The sequence below is a fragment of the Anser brachyrhynchus genome (assembly GCF_964034855.1).
Source record: "Anser brachyrhynchus genome assembly, chromosome: 9".
Classification (NCBI taxonomy): domain Eukaryota; kingdom Metazoa; phylum Chordata; class Aves; order Anseriformes; family Anatidae; genus Anser; species Anser brachyrhynchus.
In genome coordinates, this window is record NC_137703.1 from 23,515,103 (window position 1) to 23,524,506 (window position 9,404).

Genomic DNA, 9,404 nt, shown 5'->3' on the forward strand with positions numbered 1-9,404 from the left:
CTGACTGCTACCACTGAATCTATAGATAGGCTGTATTCCCAATTTCTTTAAAGCCTTCCTTTTGTATATAGTGAAATTCTGTAACATTTGCAGCAGGTTTAGGGCCATAAACACATGCAAGCAGTTGCTTAGTTTTTAACAGATGCATTTTCACAACTGAAATAATAATTTACAAAAGTGTGCCTTGACTGTGCTCCTCTGTTATTAATCACACTTACATATCCGCTTGAAAATTCATTCAAATCCCTAAGTATCAGTGTGTCTTTACGTGGCATCAAAATGGAACTGAATATTTTTAGCGAATCACCATAAAACGATTTTACTTCATAACTTTTTTTTGTAAAAATGGCTATGATTCTTTGAAATATCTCACATTGCATCATTTAGAGCAATAGTAAAGCTACCTGAGCTGGGTCTGAAGGAATTAATACATCTAGCAACAAATACTACCCATTTTGAAGTTTCAAATTTTTTGTTTACTTTCAAGTTGTTCCCCTAATTTAAGTAAAGTAGGAACTCAAACAAAATAACAATATTTGCAGTCATGTTTTTCTTCCCCTCCACAGGACAACCTGGACTGATTGGCTTTCCTGGTCTACAGGGGTTACCTGGATCACCAGGTACTATCATCACTGGTCCAACAAGAAGAGGTTTTATCTTTACCCGGCATAGTCAAACAACAAAGATTCCTTCGTGTCCGCCAGGGACATCACAGATCTATGTTGGCTTTTCGCTGCTTTTTGTTCAAGGAAACGAACGAGCGCATGGACAAGACCTTGGTACTGTATTAGTAAAACATTCATATCACCTTCAGTAGAGTGCAATAATCCAAGTTGTTTTCAAGAAAACAAACTCACATTGTGTCTGAGATGAACATTGGTTTCAACCGTCAGTCTACAGAGCAGTCTGCTGCTCTGAGACAATTCAGTAATCATGGTTTGAAAGAGATCTTTTCTTCCTGCACTCTTGTATTCCTTTTCGCTCTCCCTACACATTTTTCAGGAGGAATTCAGTTGTTTATGGATAGATGTCTAACGTAAATGTCCACGATATCTATGTAGGGTTGACAGTAATGTTACAGGGTCTGGGAGAGAATCTTGTTTTTAGAGGCCAAACTGAATGCCCTAGGGTGTCAAAAATGGCATTAGAAGCTTGTGTTTAGGTAGCTGACTCCCTGCCACTGTGCCAAGGACTGATATCACTCAATAAGATAATACTTTTAACAAATTTAATTCTTAGCCCTAATATTTTAAATAAAAATTTATATATATATATGCCATAAGTATTTTGTTTTCCTATAATTTCACTGTATAGATGCTTCTCTCTTTATAGTTATCATTTTTTTTAATTCTTACTGTAGTAGACGATCCCATCATGGGTCTCTTCTCTTTACTGTGCTGTATATAATCTCATTTGTCACAAATTTTCCTCTTGTGTCTTTTAGGAACAGCTGGTAGCTGCTTGCAGAGATTTACCACCATGCCATTCTTATTCTGTAACACCAATGATGTTTGTAGCTTTGCTTCTCGCAACGACTATTCATACTGGCTGTCAACTGCAACAGCAATGCCAGTAGACATGGCACCGATTTCTGGCAGAGCACTAGAGCCCCATATAAGCAGGTAAGAGTATAAGAACTTTAGTTCTTCTGGCCTGCAACCATGCATTTGTTTTGAACAGCAAACCTTAGACCAAGACCTGCCCATCTCAGTAAGTACAATCACTGCTTTTAATTGCCTGATTTTCTCACCCAAGTATGTCAGATATTCAGTGATACCCTAGGAAAAGTTAAGGTACTACCACAGGCTTAATCTGCACAGCTGACAAGAGAAAAGGGCACACATTACTGATTGCAATGATCAATAGATTTTTTTAAACTATTGCCATACATGGTAGAGGCAGGCTAAAATGGCATAACAGCTTCAATATTTAGATAAATAGTACAAATTAAATTCTGCTTCCAATTACATGTAATATATTTACTGTAGCTGATGAAGAATATTGTAAATTGGGGCTAAAGGTTCTCTGCTATGAAACACCCTTGTGAAAATGTGGGCCTTTCTAGTTGCTTTAAGTTAGTTGAGAAGGATGAAAAGCCTCTTAAGAGGGAAAGCTCTAAAAGTACAAAAGACCAAGAGTAGCAATATCAAAAATGGGAAGGCAAGCTTTGCACTCTTCCTTCTAGCCTGCTGTACATACTTATTGTAATCTAGCTTTATCATTTCTTCATTTTGGAAATAATGAAGAATAATTTTAGCAAATAAAGGTACAGAACTTTGATCTAAACCATAGCAACATAAGTAATGAACACATGAAGAAGGCAAAATTTAGCTTGTTATTTTGGTAAAGGCAGTATTAGGAGGGTCAAATGTTCTGGGATTAATTCCCATCTTTCACCAGTTTTTGTTTAATAGAGATGTCAAAGCAGGTATTTAGGTTACCTTCAATTTACTTATCTCCTTATTAAACAGAGAGAATGTGTGCAAGTTGTGACATCTGTAGTAAGCCCTGCCATTAGGTAACTAGTATCCCAGCAGATTTTTTTTTTCTTTGTCTGCTTACATGTTTTCCCTCAACTCTGCACTGAATGCATGTGCGCTTCTTACAGATGCATTGTCTGTGAAGGACCTGCAATGGTAATAGCAGTTCACAGCCAAACAACTGTCGTTCCTGCATGTCCAGAAGGCTGGATATCTCTCTGGAAGGGTTTTTCTTTTGTTATGGTAAGGATAAAAAAGATTGGAAATACTTATCTTCTCTCCTCTCACTTTCAATAGCATTTTCATCTGCTTTTAGTGCATTTGTGTATTAATGATTATTTTTTCTTTGCCTATAATTAGACAATAATTCTATTAACTCTTATTTAATGTCAAAGCATAGAAGCAGAGAATCTTCTAGATTGGAAAAGACCTCTAAGATGAAGTCCAGCCATTAATCTAACAATGCCAATCTACCACTAAACCATGTCCCTAAAGAACACATCTCCATGTCTTGAATGCCTCCAGGGATGGTGACTCAACTACTTCCCTGGGCAGCCTGTTCAAAAATAGGAACAACTATTCTGATCAAAATATTCTCAAAAATAGGTGGCAGAAGGAAAAGGGGAGATGAAAGGAAAACCACAGGATTCCAGTGTATCAAAAATAACTGCATACTCTTACGCATTACACTAAACTCTAGGAAGCGCAGGTTTGGGGAGCTAGGTGATTAAAGCAGTCCTGACCACAGATATGCAATAATACGCTACCCACTGCTATACCCAGCTCTTCTTTTATAAATCAGCTCTTAGGACCAAACCCTATAGAAAGCTAAAATCAAAACTGGTGCAGTACATTCTCTATAGAGGACTGCCTCAGCAATTTTGATGCCATAATGAAATATGACTGAAGAAATTTCATAATGTGCTTGTAAAGTGAGAACTGAGTATGGGAATAAGGGTGTATCTGTACGAGGGGATGTAACCCTTCAGCTTTGTTATCCGTGCCTGTGGCATGCCATAGGAATGCCAGCAAATGAGGATGAAAGAACCGAAAACCTCTCTTGTAGGTCTGCATTTCTTCTGCTTGATGGAAAGTTCTTTTAGGTCTAATGTGAAATTTGTTGTCTCTCCTGGGATTTGGCCCTAAGTAATAATAAACATCTTGGAAAGGAGAGATTTTTTTTTGCAGCATCGAGCTAAAATCTTTGCCTTTTTAAACATCAGCAAATTAAAATGGTATTTTTCTAGTGAAATTTCTTCTGTCATAAATTATTTTAGAGCTATTTCTACAAGCATTTACCAACATCAGAGATCGAAAATGCATTCTTTGCTGTTTGTGTTTGGAAAAGCAATTAATGCAATAAAAAGTATGAACACAAACGTGCACACACCCACAAAATACGGGATTTGGCTTATTTGTAATTTGGTTACTGTAGCCCTCAAATGGACAGAAGCCAGCTACTTTCTAGTCTTTGTACTGGTTACATTTTCATGCCTTCTCATATAGCACAAAAAGGACTTTGCAAGAACTCAGAAATAGCATAACTGCTTGAATTTTCATGAGGCTTCTGTGCTTCATTATAAGTCTGATTAAAACCAATCTATGCTGATTTTTGTTTTGTTCAAGAAAAGCACAGAAAATATGGTATGTTTTAGAGATTATTTTTTTTTGCCAGCAGATTGCTAAATACTGATGTACTGTTCTCATAAAAAATGTATTGGTGGTTACAGTATACAAGTGCAGGCTCAGAAGCTTCTGGTCAAGCGCTGGCATCTCCTGGATCTTGCTTGGAAGAATTTCGAGCCATCCCATTCATAGAGTGCCATGGCAGGGGCACGTGCAACTACTACACAAACTCCTACAGTTTCTGGTTGGCATCACTAAATCCACAAAGAATGTTCAGGTAAATTGTACTTTCTTAGCTGTCCCACCCCTGTTTCCAGCATCCATGCTGCAGGTGACTGAGAAGTCCCTAAATGCGGGGGCTCCCCTACTAATTCCTGTCAGATTAGATGTCCCCCTTTGTCAGGTTTGTGGTCATTCTGTAGCACAGAGAGACCTTAAGCGAGCCAAAAATTTAGATGTCGGTGTCAGTAATGTCATATCCAAAGTTTTATCACCTCTTCCTGTTTTTTAACAAAAAAGTAATGTTTGTTTTCTTTTAGGAAACCTCTGCCACAGACACTGAAAGCAGGAGAACTAGAAAACATCATCAGTCGTTGTCAGGTCTGCATGAAGAGACCAGTGTAAACAATGGCCTCTCTTGATGGAACGTGAAACTCTGCTTTTATTGCAAAGAATTGCCTAACTTTGAAGAGCTATAATTTATTAAAGTCCAACTGCATCTGGAAAGAAAACTTTAAATTGCCAGTGCAGCGCTGTGGTGAGGTAGGGCAACAGTTTGACTTTTGTCTTTGGCAAATGACAAAGCACTTTGTTGAAGTAAGCTTGTAATGGCAGTCTGCATGGTCTTCTCCAGAACTGTGTCATCTCTATGCTGCATCTTCACAACAAAATCTGTGGCATTGCCAGATCTTTAATGAAAGACATTAATGCTGCCTTGTGTCATGTGCTTTTCAAACCGCAAGACAAACAAAATGCTGTAGTATCAGCTTACAGATGTTCAGTGTTCAAAGTAGGTATAATTTAAGATAAAAATCTGGCACTTAGGAGAGATAGGGTGGGATAGGAAATATTTTCAGTGCACTTTTAAATACATATTGCTTAATTTAGGGTTGTTTTGGTTTGGGTTTCTTGTCTAATAAAGAAGTATTTCCCCACTTAGCTCACCCTTCCTTGGGCTGGGAAACAGGAATGCAGTCTTTTTGTATAACTGCAATAATAGTGGATTTTGACTATCCAGAAAGGGAGCTAAACTGAGCACTGGATAGACAGTAGAGAGCTGACGTGTACTAGCTGTGTTCTCCAGGGTGACATCAGCTAAGCTCTAATTGTAAGTGTAGGAAAATGTTCTTTAGAATCCATGCTTTTGACAGATTATGAGATCTTTTAAAGTTCTCGGAAGTTGACAGTATTGGGCCTTTATTATGATCATGTGGTTTTTGTCTCTAGTAAAGAACAACTATTTAACATATCATAATTTAAGAAATTGATGTAATTTACAATTACTGTATGGTTAAAGAGCTCCCATGGCATTATCAGGTTATCTGACAACCTCCAGGAGGTAATCTGTAATTCATTTTTTTAATATTCCATTAAAATTCCATTTACATATTTATCAGAAATGGTATTTCATTTTTAAATATGTATCACAAACATTTCCTCAAATTTCTTTTATTCCATCCAGCTAAATTCATGCATCCAAAATGGAAATAAGACTGATATTTAAATTGTACCAGTGAGCACTGACTTAACATGAGAATCCAACTGTAAATGAACATAAATACTTGAAAAGCACTTTCATTTACTCATATAAATTATGTAAAATTGCAGCTCTGATTTGTTTTTAATATTTGTAACATTGCACTTGCAAGGCTATTTAAAATTGTAATGTTAACATTTAAGATGTTAATATTTTTAATACTTGCACAAATTATCAGAATTCCAGTATTTAGTGTTATAGAAGAAGCCTAATTCATCTGAAGAGTTCTGTAAATCTATAATTTTAAATGTAGGGTCTAGCAATTCATTGAAATAACCAAGATTTCTCATTTAGATCTTTTTTAAGCCACTGATATTTTATATTGTTTCTGTTAAAATACTTGCATTATGTTTGTCTGTTTGAATTTTCAGTGTTAACCTAACTATGAAACGGTTTCATCTGTGTTTCATGTCAGTATCTTCTGATGGAGGTAACTTGAAGATACCGTTTACTACATGAACTGAATGAATATTTTAAAAGTATTGTTAGCCTGAACAGTTACAGTACTTCTGTTTGCAAGGTATAATTGTGAATTCGCAGGTTTTTATGAAGAATCTCTATGCAGATGCACTATTGATAAGAAGGTATTAATGTCAAGATAATATTCAATCTTCCATTTAAACAAGATTTGGGGATGGAGGTGTTTTCTGTAAGACAATCACTTGATAGATTTTTTCCATGAGCTCTGAAGTTTATTTAAGTACTCAAAGATAAAACCTATATCCGTTGCTTGTTAAGATTTTATTTTTTTTTCATTAAAGCTCACTGCAGTCACACAAACACATTGTATACTGTATACAATTAATGACTGTGTAGATGCTTATGTAAAACTTACTAAAATGCAGAAAGTAACTGACATTGAAGACTGCTAGAAATGTTCAGTAGAGGATAATGTATGAGGAGAAGGGAATGGATTGTGGCCTTAAAGTCAAAGGTAAGTTACAAAGAACCATGTCTCATAGTATAGCACAGAATCATAGAATGGTTTGTGTTGGAAGGGACCTTGAAGATCATCTCGTTCCAAGTCCCCTGACATGCATAGGGACACCTTCCATGAGAGCAGGTTGCTCAAAGCCCCATCCAGCCTGGCCTTGAACACTTCCAGAGATGGGTTATCCATAATTTCTCTGGGCAACCTGTTCCAGTGCCTCACCGCCCTTGTAGTAATGAATTTCTTCCTAATACCTAATCAAAATTTGCTTTCTTCTAGTTTAAAACCATTAATCCTTGTCTTTTTGCTACACTCCTTTATAAAGACTCCCTCCCCATTTTTCCTTTAGGCCCCCTTTAAGTACTGGAAGGCCACTGCAAGGTCTCCTGGGAGCCTTATCTTCTCTTCAGTTGGGCTAAACAACCCCAAATCTATCCGCATGAATTTGTAGGAATGGTGCTCCAGCCCTCTGCATTTTTGTGGCCCATCTCTGGACCCACTTGAACAGGTCCATGTCTTTCTTATGGTGGGAGTCCCAGAACTGAACACAGTACTCCAGATAACTGGCAGTTATGTCTTGCTCCCAGTTTTGAATTCTGCTGCTCACATATCGCGTGGCCTTCAACAAGTTACTAAATAAAAACTTCCGTAAATAGCTTTAGATTTCGAGTGCTCATACTTTAGTTTTCTTTCCCAAACATGAAACACTCAGAACTGCAGGGATATATATCAAGCCCAGCATAATACAAGCTGGACAGTGAAAATCAAATAAAAACTTGAAAAAAGTTTATCTTTATTTCTCACTGCAGGTGCAGATCATTTTATTTCTCTATTGTTAATGATTGTTGTGAGAATTACTTAACTCCTGTCTGTAAATAAATTGAGAGCCTTAACTGGAAAGTGCTGAAGAGGTGCAAACTGTTAATATATTGTACTGAAAGAATGGAAGCATAAGAAATCAGAAATAATGAGAAAACAATAGAAAAAAAAAAAAGGAGGAAAAGAAACCTTCTGCTAAATACAACCAAATAAAAATATTTTGACTAAGCAAAAGAACTATTTCACTTGTTTTGGTGTTGTTTTTTTTGTTTGTTTGTTTGTTTTAAAGTTTCTCAGTGCTAATGATCTTTTCCTCTACCTATGCATAATATTAAATATATTAGTGTCATCTGAATGAAAGACATGGCTTTTGTCCTCAGGAAGACCACCTCTCTCTATCCTGTGTAGACTACCCTAGACGTCTAGCAATTCAGTATAGATATTAGATGTCTAGCATTTTAGTGTAGATATGCAGCTGTATTGCTGCGTGCCCACCCTTTCATCTCAGGCATATTTCTGCAAGGGATATGGTGATGGGCTGGTCACAGTGGTTTTAATCTGGAACATCTGAGCCATGTTCTTCTACTGCTCACGTTCATAGAATCCTGGAATCATTGAATATCCCAAGTTGGAAGGGGCCCATAAGGATCATCAAGTCCAACTCCTGGCTCCACACAATCTACCCCAAAAATTCAGATTCAAAGTCTACCCCAAAATTCAGATCATATGGCTAAGTGCACAGTCCAAACGCTTCTTAAACTCCGACAGGCTTGGTGCCATGACTACATCCCTGGGGAGCCTGTTCCGGTCTTATTCTCTAATGGACTCATACTCAAGAAGCACAGAACATGGGTGGCAAGTTGATGTTGACAATAGTATAGGAGAAAGGGTTGTGAGGACATTAGGGAAAAGTCAGGACAATGAAGAAGGCTGGTAGGGCCCTTGGTGCTCAGGCACTGGGTCACTCACTCCAGCCCAAGGCCCTGGGCCTTGCCCGAGCCCTCCTGTAGGTTGACATGTAGGGTCACAGGTGAAGGACTGCTTTTCAAGTGTGCTTCAAGGGGTTTTATTTTTATTTTTTCCTTTTTTATAAGACAAAATCCTTATTGATAATCTGTAAATCGGATAAAGACTGGGAAAAGTGGTAAAAGCAAGGACCAATGTAGATTTCCTGTTAACACCTGCTCAGGCCAACAATTTGTTTTAAGGAGGATACATGTTAAATCATGTATCCGGAGACATATAGCATGTAACTTTCAATGTTATACCACTTTTATTTTTATCTAAAAAGGGATCGTATTTCAGATCACTTGCCTCTGTGAAACAGTGCTTTTGGCATTTATAAGAACTGAAGTAGCAAGCTGCAGACCACGGATCAATAGACACTTCAGTACTTCTGGCATTGAGGCTCATTTTGACCTCTAAAATATAATTGTGACCATTAGTCAAAATATAATGAAAAGCAGAAGCTTTTTTATCCCATTTAAAAATAAATAAATAAATCTGCTTTATATAATAGTATTCTTCATTTAATCTTCCTGGATGGATTTGGAAAATTGCTAAGGAAAGAGGAGAAGAGCTGTGTTTAGGCAGGTGCTGTTGAGTGCGAGCCAGTCTCAGGCAGGGGCACCGACTGCGGCCCCCGGACTGCAGGTACGGCGAGGTGGTGAGGGCAGGGCGCTGCCGTGGGCCCGGCGGGGTGCGAGGAGGGTTCGGGTGTTTTGGGCACGGGGCCGCGTGCTTGCTGCACAAGTACTGCACCCGCTGCTGTTGCTGAGCAATTCCGTGTGCT

At 37.9% G+C, this 9,404-nt stretch overlaps 1 protein-coding gene across 3 annotated transcripts in view; it reads left to right on the forward strand.

The window, feature by feature from the left end:
- COL4A3 (collagen type IV alpha 3 chain) overlaps positions 1–7,831 on the forward strand; it is a 63,481-nt gene extending 55,650 nt beyond the window's left edge. For 2 of the 3 annotated variants that reach the window (XM_080603969.1, XM_080603970.1), the window contains 5 exons: positions 567–779; positions 1,445–1,622; positions 2,609–2,723; positions 4,211–4,383; positions 4,646–7,831. In XM_080603969.1, coding sequence (XP_080460095.1) covers positions 567–779; positions 1,445–1,622; positions 2,609–2,723; positions 4,211–4,383; positions 4,646–4,730 — 764 coding nt within the window. In that variant the 3' untranslated portion in view covers positions 4,731–7,831. The remainder of the gene's footprint in view (positions 1–566; positions 780–1,444; positions 1,623–2,608; positions 2,724–4,210; positions 4,384–4,645) is intronic. The other variant, XR_013954728.1, reaches the window with a different exon arrangement.
- Positions 7,832–9,404: the final 1,573 nt, after the last annotated feature.